Raw genomic sequence first — 14,147 nt, 5'->3', positions numbered from 1 at the left:
AGAGAGAGATGGAGAAGTTTGTGGAGAGAGGTGGAGAGGTTTGGGGAGAGAGAGGTGGAGAGCTTTGGTGAGCGAGAGATGGAGAGGTTTGGGGAGAGAGAGACGGGGAGATTTGGGGAGGAGAGATGGAGAGGTTTGGGGAGAGAGAGACGTAGAGGTGTGGGGAGAGAGAGATGGAGAGGTTTGGGGAGAGAGACGGAGAGGTGTGGGGAGAGAGAGATGGAGATGTTTGGGGAGAGAGAGACGGAGAGGTTTGGGGAGAGAGAGACGGGTAGATTTGGGGAGCAGAGATGGAGAGGTTTGGGGAGAGAGAGACGGAGAGGTTTGGGGAGAGAGGTGGAGTGGTTTGGGGAGAGAGGTGGAGTGGTTTGGGGAGAGAGAGATAGACAGGTTTGGGGAGAGAGAGATGGAGAGGTTTGGGGAGAGAGATGGAGAGGTTTGGGGAGAGAGAGGTGGAGAGCTTTGGTGAGCGAGAGATAGAGAGGTTTGGGGAGAGAGAGACGGGGAGATTTGGGGAGGAGAGATGGAGATGTTTGGGGAGAGAGACGGAGAGGTGTGGGAGAGAGAGATGGAGAGGTTTGGGGAGAGAGACAGAGAGGTGTGGGGAGAGAGAGATGGAGATGTTTGGGGAGAGAGAGACGGAGAGGTTTGGGGAGAGAGAGACGGGGAGATTTGGGGAGGAGAGATGGAGTGGTTTGGGGAGAGAGAGACGGAGAGGTTTGGGGAGCGAGATGGAGAGGTTTGGGGAGAGAGAGATGGAGAGGTTTGGGGAGCGAGATGGAGTGGTTTGGGGAGAGAGAGATGGAGAGGTTTAGGGAGAGAGAGGTGGAGAGGTTTGGGGAGCAGGATGGAGAGGTTTGGGGAGAGAGAGATGGAGAGGTTTAGGGAGAGAGAGGTTTGGATTGAGAGTGGTGGAGAGGTTTGGGGAGAGAGAGGCGGAGAGGTTTGGGGAGAGAGATGGAGAGTTTTGGGAAGAGATAGATGGAGAAGTTTGGGGAGAGAGGTGGAGAGGTTTGGGGAGAGAGAGACGGAGAGGTTTGGGGAGAGAGGTGGAGTGGTTTGGGGAGAGAGGTGGAGAAGTTTGGGGAGAGAGAGACGGGTAGATTTGGGGAGCAGAGATGGAGAGGTTTGGCGAGAGAGAGATGGAGAGTTTTGGGAAGAGATAGATTGAGAAGTTTGGGGAGAGAGGTGGAGTGGTTTGGGGAGAGAGGTGGAGAGTTTTGGGGAGAAAGAGATGGAGCGGTTTGGGGAGAGAGATGGAGAGGTTTGGGGAGAGAGAGGTGGAGAGGTTTGGGGAGCGAGATGGAGAGGTTTGGGGAGAGAGAGACAGAGAGGTTTGGGGAGAGAGATGGAGAGGTTTGTGGAGAGAGAGGTGGAGAGGTTTGGGGAGCGAGATGGAGAGGTTTGGGGAGAGAGACAGAGAGGTTTGGGGAGAGAGAGACAGAGAGGTTTGGGGAGAGAGAGGTGGAGTGGTTTGGGGAGAGAGGTGGAGTGGTTTGGGGAGAGAGGTGGAGTGGTTTGGGGAGAGAGGTGGAGTGGTTTGGGGAGAGAGAGATGGAGAGGTTTGTGGAGAGAGAGATGGAGAGGTTTGGGGAGAGAGGTGGAGAGGTTTGGGGAGAGAGAGGTGGAGAGCTTTGGGGAGCGAGAGATGGAGAGGTTTGGGGAGAGAGAGAAGGGTAGATTTGGGGATGAGAGATGGAGAGCTTTGGGGAGAGAGAGACGGAGAGGTGTGGGGAGAGAGAGATGGAGAGGTTTGGGGAGCGAGAGACGGAGAGATTTGGAGAGTGATGGAGAGGTTTCGGGAGAAGTTTGGGGAGAGAGGTGGAGAGGTATGGGGAGAGAGATGGAGAGGTTGAGGGAGAGAGAGACGGAGAGGCTGAGGGAGAGAGAGGCGGACAGCTTTGGGAGAGAGAGAGATGCAGAGGTTTAGGGAGAGAGAGGCGGCGAGGTTTGGGGAGTGAGAGACGGAGAGGTTTGGGGAGAGAGATGGAGAGGTTGAGGGAGAGAGAGGCGGAGAGGTTTGGGGAGAGAGATGGAGAGGTTGAGGGAGAGAGCGAGACGGAGAGTTTTGGGGAGAGTGAGGTGGAGAGGTTTAGGGAGAGAGTTGGAGAGGTTTGGGGAGCGGGATGGAGAGGTTTGGGGAGAGAGAGATGGAGAGGTTTGGGGAGCGAGATGGAGAGGTTTGGGGAGAGAGAGATAGAGAGGTTTGGGGAGAGAGAAGTGGAGAGGTTTAGGGAGAGAGAGGTGGAGAGGTTTGGGGAGCGAGATGGAGAGGTTTGGGGAGAGAGAGATGGAGAGGTTTGGGGAGAGAGAAGTGGAGAGGTTTGGGGAGAGAGATAACAAAGAACAAAGAACAAAGAAATGTACAGCACAGGAACAGGCCCTTCGGCCCTCCAAGCCCGTGCCGACCATACTGCCCGACTAAACTACAGTCTTCTACACTTCCTGGGTCCGTATCCTTCTATTCCCATCCTATTCATATATTTGTCAAGATGCCCCTTAAATGTCCCTATCGTCCCTGCTTCCACTACCTCCTCCGGTAGTGAGTTCCAGGCACCCACTACCCTCTGCGTAAAAAACTTGCCTCGTACATCTACTCTAAACCTTGCCCCTCTCACCTTAAACCTATGCCCCCAAGTAATTGACCCCTCTACCCTGGGGAAAAGCCTCTGACTATCCACTCTGTCTATGCCCCTCCCCCTCATAATTTTGTATACCTCTATCAGGTCGCCCCTCAACCTCCTTCGTTCCAGTGAGAACAAATCGAGTTTATTCAATCGCTCCTCATAGCTTATGCCCTCCATACCAGGCAACATTCTGGTAAATCTCTTCTGCACCCTCTCTAAATCCTCCACATCCTTCTGGTAGTGTGGCGACCAGAATTGAACACTATACTCCAAGTGTTGCCTAACTAAGGTTCTATACAGCTGCAACATGACTTGCCAATTCTTATACTCAATGCCCCGGCCAATGAAGGCAAGCATGCCGTATGCCTTCTTGACTACCTTCTCCACCTGTGTTGCCCCTTTCAATGACCTGTGGACCTGTACTCCTAGATCTCTTTGACTTTCAATACTCTTGAGGGTTCTACCATTCACTGTATATTCCCTACCTGCATTAGCCCTTCCAAAATGCATTACCTCACATTTGTCCGGATTAAACTCCATCTGCCATCTCTCCGCCCAAGTCTCCAGACAATCTAAATCCTGCTGTATCCTCAGACAGTCCTCATCGCTATCCGCAATTCCACCAACCTTTGTGTCGTCTGCAAACTTACTAATCAGACCAGTTACATTTTCCTCCAAATCATTTATATATATACTACAAAGAGCAAAGGTCCCAGCACTGATCCCTGTGGAACACCACTGGTCACAGCCCTCCAATTAGAAAAGCATCCCTCCATTGCTACCCTCTGCCTTCGATGGCCTAGCCAGTTCTGTATCCACCTTGCCAGTTCACCCTTGATCCCGTGTGACTTCACCTTTTGTACTAGTCTACCATGAGGGACCTTGTCAAAGGCCTTACTGAAGTCCATATAGACAACATCTACTGCCCTACCTGCATCAATCATCTTAGTGACCTCCTCAAAAAACTCTATCAAGTTAGTGAGACACGACCTCCCCTTCACAAAACCGTGCTGCCTCTCACTAATACGTCCATTTGCTTCCAAATGGGAGTAGATCCTGTCTCGAAGAATTCTCTCCAGTAATTTCCCTACCACTGAAGTAAGGCTCACCGGCCTGTAGTTCCCGGGATTATCCTTGCTACCCTTCTTAAACAGAGGAACAACATTGGCTATTCTCCAGTCCTCTGGGACATCCCCTGAAGACAGCGAGGATCCAAAGATTTCTGTCAAGGCCTCAGCAATTTCCTCTCCAGCCTCCTTCAGTATTCTGGGGTAGATCCCATCAGGCCCTGGGGACTTATCTACCTTAATATTTTTTAAGACACCCAACACCTCGTCTTTTTGGATCACAATGTGACCCAGGCTATCTACACCCCCTTCTCCAGACTCAACATCTACCAATTCCTTCTCTTTGGTGAATACTGATGCAAAGTATTCATTTAGTACCTCGCCCATTTCCTCTGGCTCCACACATAGATTCCCTTGCCTATCCTTCAGTGGGCCAACCCTTTCCCTGGCTACCCTCTTGCTTTTTATGTACGTGTAAAAAGCCTTGGGATTTTCCTTAACCCTATTTGCCAATGACTTTTCATGACCCCTTCTAGCCCTCCTGACTCCTTGCTTAAGTTCCTTCCTACTTTCCTTATATGCCACACAGGCTTCGTCTGTTCCCAGCCTTTTAGCCCTGACAAATGCCTCCTTTTTCTTTTTGACGAGGCCTACAATATCACTCGTCATCCAAGGTTCCCGAAAATTGCCGTATTTATCTTTCTTCCTCACAGGAAAATGCCTGTCCTGTATTCCTTTCAACTGACACTTGAAAGCCTCCCACATGTCAGATGTTGATTTGCCCTCAAACATCCGCCCCCAATCTATGTTCTTCAGTTCCCGCCTAATATTGTTATAATTAGCCTTCCCCCAATTTAGCACATTCATCCTCGGACCACTCTTATCCTTGTCCACCAGTACTTTAAAACTTACTGAATTGTGGTCACTGTTACCGAAATGCTCCCCTACTGAAACATCTACCACCTGGCCGGGCTCATTCCCCAATACCAGGTCCAGTACCGCCCTTTCCCTAGTTGGACTGTTTACATATTGTTTTAAGAAGCCCTCCTGGATGCTCCTTACAAACTCCGCCCCGTCTAAGCCCCTGGCACTAAGTGAGTCCCAGTCAATATTGGGGAAGTTGAAGTCTCCCATCACCACAACCCTGTTGTTTTTACTCTTTTCCAAAATCTGTCTACCTATCTGCTCCTCTATCTCCCGCTGGCTGTTGGGAGGCCTGTAGTATACCCCCAACATTGTGACTGCACCCTTCTTATTCCTGATCTCTACCCATATAGCCTCACTGCCCTCTGAGGTGTCCTCTGTCAGTATAGCTGTGATATTCTCCCGAACAAGTAGCGCAACTCCGCCTCCCCTTTTACATCCCCCTCTATCCCGCCTGAAACATCTAAATTCTGGAACGTTTAGCTGCCAATCCTGCCCTTCCCTCGACCAGGTCTCTGTAATGGCAACAACATCATAGTTCTAAGTAGTAATCCAAGCTCTAAGTTCATCTGCCTTACCCGTAATGCTCCTTGCATTAAAACATATGCACTTCAGGCCACCAGACCCGCTGTGTTCAGCAACTTCTCCCCGTCTGCTCTGCCTCAGAGCCATACTGTCCCTATTCCCTAGTTCTCCCTCAATGCTCTCACCTTCTGACCTATTGCTCCCGTGCCCACCCCCCTGCCATACTAGTTTAAACCCTCCCGTGTGACACTAGCAAACCTCGCGGCCAGAATATTTATGCCTCTCCGGTTTAGATGCAACCCGTCCATCTTATACAGGTCACACCTGCCCCGGAAGAGCTCCCAGTGGTCCAGATAACGGAAACCCTCCCTCCTACACCACGTGTTTGTCTGCTCTATCTTCCTATTTCTAGCCTCACTGGCACGTGGCACAGGGAGTAATCCCGAGATTACAACCCTCGAGGTCCTGTCTTTTAACTTTCTGCCTAGCTCCCTGAACTCCTGCTGCAGGACCTCATGCCCCTTCCTGCCTATGTCGTTAGTACCAATATGTACAACGACCTCTGCCTGTTTGCCCTCCCCCTTCAGGATGCCCTCTACCCGTTCGGAGACATCCTGGACCCTGGCACCAGGGAGGCAACATACCATCCTGGAGTCTCTTTCACGTCCACAGAAGCGCCTATCTGTGCCCCTGACTATAGAGTCCCCTATTACTATTACTCTTCTGCGCTTTGACACTCCCTTCTGAACATCAGAGCCAGCCGTGGTGCCACTGCTCTGGCTGCTGCTGTTTTCCCCTGATAGGCTATCCCCCCCGACAGTATCCAAAGGGGTATATCTGTTCGAGAGGGGGACAACCACAGGGGATTCCTGCACTGACTGCCTGCCCTTTCTGGTGGTCACCCATTTCTCTGCCTGCACCTTGGGTGTGACCACATTTACATAACTGCGATCTATGACGCTTTCCGCCACCTGCATGCTCCTAAGTGCATCCAATTGCTGCTCCAACCGAACCATGCGGTCTGTGAGGAGCTGCAGTTGGGTGCACTTTCTGCAGATGAAGCCATCCGGGACGCTGGAAGCCTCCCGGACCTGCCACATCTCACAGTCAGAGCACAGCACCCCTCTAACTGACATTGCGTCAATTAATTAAAATTAAAATTTGTCTTTTTTTTTAAAATACTTTTTTTTAAAATTGCAAAGTTACTGTCAACTATCTGTTTCCTAGCACTAGATTTCTAATAGAAATGCGATAGCTAACTATAATACTCTCCGATCTCTGGCTTAGATATCCTCTAAATTATAATTAAGTTATTATGTTTAATTAGTTCCCAAATACTCAAATTTTTTTAAAATTTAGGTTAGAATCCCAACCAGCCACTCTGGCCACAGCTTTTCTGTGATGTCACTTCAGTTTCCCCCCGACACACACAATTTGAAAAAAGGTATAAAAGTAAAAATCACTTACTTACCTTCTTACCTTCTGAGTGTCTGAGATGTTCTCAGGTTCTCTCGCTGACAGAGACTGCTCCTCCACCTCCGATCCTTGACCTGCACAATGCTAATAATATAATAATATAATATGGCACTTACCTTACACCAATGGGTCTTATTATTAGGTTAGAGGAGGAGGGCGGGTGGGAGACACTACACGTGTAATGTCTCGGGTTTCCTCTCCACCAGAATTTATTGGTTGGGGGGGGTGGGGGGACTTGCCAGAGGTCGAACTTCCGGTTCCCGCCTTATATAAAAACAAATAAAACAGAAAAGAAGAACAGACACGGGACCAGGCAAGGCTCCTGTAAAGGTAAGGCTTTTTAAACTCACTACTCACCTCCCAGAAGGCCCCTGCGCACCGCTGCCGCCGAAATCCAAAGGGCTGCTCCTGTAAAGGTAAGAGCTTTTAAACTAACTACTCACCTCCCAGAAGGCCCCTGCGCACCGCTGCCGCCGAAATCCAAAGGGCTGCTCCTGTAAAGGTAAGGCTTTTTAAACTCACTACTCACCTCCCAGAAGGCCCCTGCGCACCGCTGCCGCCGAAATCCAAAGGGCTGCTCCTGTAAAGGTAAGGCTTTTTAAACTCACTACTCACCTCCCAGAAGGCCCCTGCGCACCGCTGCCGCCGAAATCCAAAGGGCTGCTCCTGTAAAGGTAAGAGCTTTTAAACTCACTACTCACCTCCCATGGAGGGGTTTGGGGAGAGAGACGGAGAGGTTTGGGGAAAGAGAGATGGAGAGGTTTGGGGAGAGAGATGGAGAGGTTAGTGGAGAGAGAGGTGGAGAGGTTTGGGGAGCGAGATGGAGAGTTTTGGGGAGAGAGAGACAGAGAGGTTTGGGGAGAGAGAGACAGAGAGGTTTGGGGAGAGAGGTGGAGAGGTTTGGGGAGAGAAAGATGGAGAGGTTTGGGGAGAGAGGTGGAGAGGTTTGGGGGGCGAGATGGAGAGGTTTGGGGAGAGAGAGACGGAGAGGTTTGGGGAGAGAGCTGGAGTGGTTTGGGGAGAGAGAGATGGAGAGGTTTGGGGAGAGAGAGATGGAGAGGTTTGGGGAGAGAGAGGTGGAGAGGTTTGGGGAGAGAGAGGTGGAGAGGTTTGGAGAGAGAGAGAGACGGAGAGGTTTGGGGAGAGAGAGACGGAGAGGTGTGGGGAGAGAGAGATGGAGAGGTTTGGGGAGAGAGAGACGGAGAGGTTTGGGGAGAGAGAGACGGGGAGATTTGGGGAGGAGAGATGGAGAGGTTTGGGGAGAGAGAGACGGAGAGGTGTGGGGAGAGAGATGGAGAGGTTTGGAGAGGGAGAGATGGCGAGGTTTGTGGAGAGGGAGACGCAGAGGTTTGGGGAGAGAGAGACGGAGAGGTTTGGGGAGAGAGAGAGACGAGGAGGTTTGGGGAGAGAGAGAGACGGAGAGGTCTGGGGAGAGAGAGGTGGAGAGCTTTGGGGAGAGAGAGGTGGAGAGGTTTGGGGAGAGAGAGACGGGAGGTGTGGGTTGCGAGAGGTGGAGAGGTTTGGAGAGAGAGAGAGAGACGGAGAGGTTTAGAGAGAGAGAGATGGAGAGGTTTGGAGAGAGAGAGATGGAGAGGTTTGGAGAGAGAGAGATAGAGAGGTTTGGACAGAGAGAGATGGAGAGGTTTGGGGAGAGAGAGACGGGGAGATTTGGGGAGGAGAGATGGAGAGGTTTGGGGAGAGAGAGACGGAGACGTTTGGGGAGAGAGAGACGGAGAGGTTTGGGGAGAGAGACGGAAAGGTTTGGGGAGAGAGAGGTGGAGAGGTTTGGGGAGAGAGAGACGGGGAGATTTGGGGGGGAGAGATGGAGAGGTTTGGGGAGAGAGAGAAGGAGAGGTGTTGGTTGAGAGAGATGGAGAGGTTTGGGGAGAGAGAGACGGAGAGGTTTGGGGAGAGAGGTGGAGAGGTTTGGGGAGAGAGAGGTGGAGAGGTTTGGAGAGAGAGAGAGATGGAGAGGTTTGGGGAGAGAGAGACAGAGAGGTTTGGGGAGAGAGAGGTGGAGAGGTTTGGGGAGAGAGAGACGGGGAGATTTGGGGAGGAGAGATGGAGAGGTTTGGGGAGAGAGAGGTGGAGAGGTTTGGGGAGACAGAGGTGTAGAGGTTTGGGGAGAGAGAGGTGGAGAGGTTTGGGGGGCGAGATGGAGAGGTTTGGGGAGAGAGAGACAGAGCTTTGGGGAGAGAGAGACGGAGAGGTTTGGGGAGAGAGAGACGGAGAGGTTTGGGGAGAGAGGTGGAGTGGTTTGGGGAGAGAGGTGGAGTGGTTTGGGGAGAGAGGTGGAGTGGTTTGGGGAGAGAGAGGTGGAGAGGTTTGGAGAGAGAGAGAGATGGAGAGGTTTGGGGAGAGAGAGGTGGAGAGCTTTGGGGAGCGAGAGATGGAGAGGTTTGGGGAGAGAGAGACGGGGAGATTTGGGGAGGAGAGATGGAGAGGTGTGGGGAGAGAGAGATGGAGAGGTTTGGGGAGAGAGACGGAGAGGTGTGGGGAGAGAGAGATGGAGAGGTTTGGGGAGAGAGAAGTGGAGAGGTTTAGGGAGAGAGAGGTGGAGAGGTTTGGGGAGAGAGAGACGGAGAGGTTTGGGGAGAGAGAGACGGAGAGGTTTGGGGAGAGAGAGACGGAGAGGTTTGGGGGGAGAGAGGCGGAGAGGTTTGGGGAGAGAGATGGAGAGTTTTGGGAAGAGATAGATGGAGAAGTTTGGGGAGAGAGGTGGAGAGGTTTGGGGAGAGAGAGACGGAGAGGTTTGGGGAGAGAGGTGGTGTGGTTTGGGGAGAGAGGTGGAGAGGTTCGGGGAGAGAGAAATGGAGAGGTTTGGGGAGAGAGATGGAGAGGTTTGGGGAGAGAGATGGAGAGGTTTGGGGAAAGAGAGATGGAGAGGTTTGGGGAGCGAGATGGAGAGGTTTGGGGAGAGAGAGACGGAGGTTTGGGGAGAGAGAGACAGAGGTTTGGGGAGAGAGGTGGAGAGGGTTGGGGAGGGAAAGATGGAGAGGTTTGGGGAGAGAGAGGTGGAGAGGTTTGGGGGGCGAGATGGAGAGGTTTGGGGAGAGCGAGACGGAGAGGTTTGGGGAGAGAGAGACGGAGAGGTTTGGGGAGAGAGAGACGGAGAGGTTTGGGGAGAGAGGTGGAGTGGTTTGGGGAGAGAGGTGGAGTGGTTTGGAGAGGGAGAGATGGCGAGGTTTGTGGAGAGGGAGACGGAGAGGTTTGGGGAGAGAGAGACGGAGAGGTTTGGGGAGAGAGAGATGGAGAGGTTTGGGGAGAGAGAGACGGAGAGGTTTGGGGAGAGAGAGAGAGACGGAGAGGTCTGGGGAGAGAGAGGTGGAGGGCTTTGGGGAGAGAGAGGTGGAGAGGTTTGGGGTGAGAGAGACGGGAGGTGTGGGGTGCGAGAGGTGAAGAGGTTTGGAGAGAGAGAGAGATGGAGAGGTTTGGAGAGAGAGAGATGGAGAGGTTTGGAGAGAGAGATGGAGAGGTTTGGAGGGAGAGAGATGGAGAGGTTTGGAGAGAGAGAGAGATGGAGAGGTTTGGGGAGAGAGAGACGGGGAGATTTGGGGACGAGAGATGGAGAGGTTTGGGGAGAGAGAGACGGAGAGGTGTGGGTTGAGAGAGAAGGAGAGGTTTGGGGAGAGAGAGACGGAGAGGTTTGGGGAGAGAGAGACGGAGAGGTTTGGGGAGAGAGAGACGGAGAGGTGTTGGTTGAGAGAGATGGAGAGGTTTGGGGAGAGAGACGGAGAGGTTTGGGGAGAGAGAGACGGGAGGTGTGGGTTGCGAGAGGTGGAGAGGTTTGGAGAGAGAGAGAGATGGAGAGGTTTGGAGAGAGAGAGATGGAGAGGTTTGGAGGGAGAGAGATGGAGAAGTTTGGAGAGAGAGAGATGGAGAGGTTTGGGGAGAGAGAGACGGGGAGATTTGGGGAGGAGAGATGGAGAGGTTTGGGGAGAGAGAGACGGAGACGTTTGGGGAGAGAGAGACGGAGAGGTTTGGGGAGAGAGACGGAGAGGTTTGGGGAGAGAGAGGTGGAGAGGTTTGGAGAGAGAGAGAGATGGAGAGGTTTGGAGAGAGAGAGATGGAGAGGTTTGGGGAGAGAGAGACGGAGAGGTTTGGGGAGAGAGAGGTGGAGAGGTTTGGGGAGAGAGAGACGGGGAGATTTGGGGAGGAGAGATGGAGAGGTTTGGGGAGAGAGAGGTGGAGAGGTTTGGGGAGAGAGAGGTGTAGAGGTTTGGGGAGAGAGAGGTGGAGAGGTTTGGGGGGCGAGATGGAGAGGTTTGGGGAGAGAGAGACTGAGAGCTTTGGGGAGAGAGAGACGGAGAGGTTTGGGGAGAGAGAGACGGAGAGGTTTGGGGAGAGAGGTGGAGTGGTTTGGGGAGAGAGGTGGAGTGGTTTGGGAAGAGAGAGATGGAGGGGTTTGGGGAGAGAGAGGTGGAGAGGTTTGGAGAGAGAGAGAGATGGAGAGGTTTGGGGAGAGAGAGGTGGAGAGCTTTGGGGAGCGAGAGATGGAGAGGATTGGGGAGAGAGAGACGGGGAGATTTGGGGAGGAGAGATGGAGAGGTGTGGGGAGAGAGAGATGGAGAGGTTTGGGGAGAGAGACGGAGAGGTTTGGGGAGAGAGACGGAGAGGTGTGGGGAGAGAGAGATGGAGAGGTTTGGGGAGAGAGAAGTGGAGAGGTTTAGGGAGAGAGAGGTGGAGAGGTTTGGGGAGCGAGATGGAGAGGTTTGGGGAGAGAGAGATGGAGAGGTTTGGGGGGAGAGAGGCGGAGAGGTTTGGGGAGAGAAATGGAGAGGTTTGGGGAGAGAGATGGAGAGGTTTGGGGAGAGAGACGGAGAGGTTTTGGGAAAGAGAGATGGAGAGGTTTGGGGAGCGAGATGGAGAGGTTTGGGGAGAGAGAGACAGGGAGGTTTGGGGAGAGAGAGACAGAGAGGTTTGGGGAGAGAGGTGGAGAGGTTTGGGGAGGGAAAGATGGAGAGGTTTGGGGAGAGAGAGGTGGAGAGGTTTGGGGGGCGAGATGGAGAGGTTTGGGGAGAGAGAGACGGAGAGGTTTGGGGAGAGAGAGACGGAGAGGTTTGGGGAGAGAGAGACGGAGAGGTTTGGGGAGAGAGGTGGAGTGGTTTGGGGAGAGAGGTGGAGTGGTTTGGAGAGGGAGAGATGGCGAGGTTTGTGGAGAGGGAGACGGAGAGGTTTGGGGAGAGAGAGACGGAGAGGTTTGGGGAGAGAGAGACGGAGAGGTTTGGGGAGAGAGAGACGGAGAGGTTTGGGGAGAGAGAGAGAGACGGAGAGGTCTGGGGAGAGAGAGGTGGAGAGCTTTGGGGAGAGAGAGGTGGAGAGGTTTGGGGTGAGAGAGACGGGAGATGTGGGTTGCAAGAGGTGAAGAGGTTTGGAGAGAGAGAGAGATGGAGAGGTTTGGAGAGAGAGAGATGGAGAGGTTTGGAGAGAGAGATGGAGAGGTTTGGAGAGAGAGAGATGGAGAGGTTTGGTGGGAGAGAGATGGAGAGGTTTGGAGAGAGAGAGATGGAGAGGTTTGGGGAGAGAGAGACGGGGAGATTTGGGGACGAGAGATGGAGAGGTTTGGGGAGAGAGAGACGGAGAGGTGTGGGTTGAGAGAGAAGGAGAGGTTTGGGGAGAGAGAGACGGAGAGGTTTGGGGAGAGAGAGACGGAGAGGTTTGGGGAGAGAGAGACGGAGAGGTGTTGGTTGAGAGAGATGGAGAGGTTTGGGGAGAGAGAGACGGAGAGGTTTGGGGAGAGAGGTGGAGAGGTTTGGGGAGAGAGAGGTGGAGAGGTTTGGAGAGAGAGAGATGGAGAGGTTTGGAGAGAGCGAGATGGAGAGGTTTGGGGAGAGAGAGACGGAGAGGTTTGGGGAGAGAGAGACGGAGAGGTTTGGGGAGAGAGAAACGGATAAGTTTGGGGAGAGAGATGTGGAGAGGTTTGGGGAGATAGAGACGGGGAGATTTGGGGAGGAGTGATGGAGAGGTTTGGGGAGAGAGAGGTGGAGAGGTTTGGGGAGAGAGAGGTGGAGAGGTTTGGGGAGAGAGAGGTGGAGAGGCTTGGGGAGAGAGACGGAGAGGTGTGGGGAGAGAGAGACGGAGATATTTGGGGAGAGAGAGACGGAGATGTTTGCGGGGAGAGAGATGGAGAGGTTTGGGGAGAGAGCGACGGAGAGGTTTGGGGAGAGAGGGATGGAGAGGTTTTGGGAGAGAGAGACGGAGAGGTTTGGGGAGAGAGAGATGGTGAGGTTTGGGGAGAGAAGACAGCTGAAGACAATGTGGAGCAGGTGTGGGTGTGGGGGCTTGGGGCAGGTGAGGAGGGGGGGGGGATGCGGTAAGGGGTATGCGAGAGGCCAGAATTGGAAGGGCACAGTGATGACAAAGGGTTGGGGGTGAGAGGGCCCAAGATACTGGGTGTAGATTACAGAGACGGCGGGGGAGTAATTTGAAAGCGAGGGTGAGATACACAAAATCAAAACTTTGCTGGATAAGGATCGACGGTGGGTGGGTGACCTGGGGGCGATGTGTTCCACATCCTGGAGAAGTTGTTCATGAAGGTGTTTGGAGGGTTTTGGAGAAGACGAGCAGCAAAGATCCCAAGGACAACACGATTTAGTGGGGGGCGGGGGGAGGGGGGGAATTGAGGGAGGAGCACTTTGTAGACAGAAGCTGACATTATTACCGCAGAGCTGAGGTTACTTAAGGAGAGATTTAAACTTTCAAATTCATGAAGGGTTTTGATTGAGTAAACAGGAAGAAACTGTTACCATTGGCAGCTGTGTTGGTAACTGGCTGCACGCAGATGGAGGCGAATTGGTAAAGAAACCAGAGGGGGAGAGGAGGAAGTTATTGTTCACCCAGCGAGTGACCTGGGAGATGCTGTCTGAATGCGCGGTGGAAGCAGATTCAATTATAACTTTCCCAAGAGAATTGGAGAAATACTTCAAGGGGTGAGGACAAAGAGTGGGATTAATTGGCTACCTCTTTCAAAGAACCAGCATAGATGAACTAGATGGACTGAATGGTTTCCGTTTTCCTCCCTTGACCTGCTCGTGTGTTAATAAAACATTGTGTCTGATTGGAAAAGGTCAGCTCAATGTTTCATGGCTTGAAATGTTTGAAAAATGTTCTCTTAACAGGACATCACTGACGCTGAGCGCAGCAGTGCCGGAGAAAGTCCCAGCAGTTTCTTCAGCGATGACGACAACGCGGATGATTATGAGATGATGCTGGACCTGTAAGTCTCTCTTCCTGTAACTGGTTCGTTATTTACCAAAAGGTAATGTTCACTCTGTTCAAACTGCAGGACCTATGGCGCAGTGGGTAACCACCCTGGGTGAAATTCTCCGCCACGCCGCAAACCGCGATCGGGCGCAGAATCGTCCGTAAGGCCAAAATCGAGGTCTGCGCCCGGCCCCGATTCGGGCGCCGTGCTCGGTCCGTCCCTGGTGGCGACAGCGAGGCTCGTGCCCAGCGCCAGCGGCGACATGCGAAACTGGCATTTAAATGTGATTAGCGGGTTGGACACAGTAACTCCGCCCTTCTGCGA

The 14,147-nt window shown here is 53.0% G+C and overlaps 1 protein-coding gene across 1 annotated transcript in view; it reads left to right on the top strand.

Moving 5' to 3' along the window:
* LOC140391342 (uncharacterized) overlaps window positions 1–13,839 on the top strand; it is a 143,358-nt gene extending 129,519 nt beyond the window's left edge. Inside the window, exon 5 of the mRNA XM_072475922.1 lies at window positions 13,738–13,839. Coding sequence (XP_072332023.1) covers window positions 13,738–13,839 — 102 coding nt within the window. The remainder of the gene's footprint in view (window positions 1–13,737) is intronic.
* Window positions 13,840–14,147: the final 308 nt, after the last annotated feature.

This window comes from Scyliorhinus torazame, chromosome 15 (genome assembly GCF_047496885.1).
Source record: "Scyliorhinus torazame isolate Kashiwa2021f chromosome 15, sScyTor2.1, whole genome shotgun sequence".
Taxonomy (NCBI): domain Eukaryota; kingdom Metazoa; phylum Chordata; class Chondrichthyes; order Carcharhiniformes; family Scyliorhinidae; genus Scyliorhinus; species Scyliorhinus torazame.
Note: the sequence above shows the minus strand (reverse complement) of the source record. Positions and strands in the feature narration are given on the sequence as shown.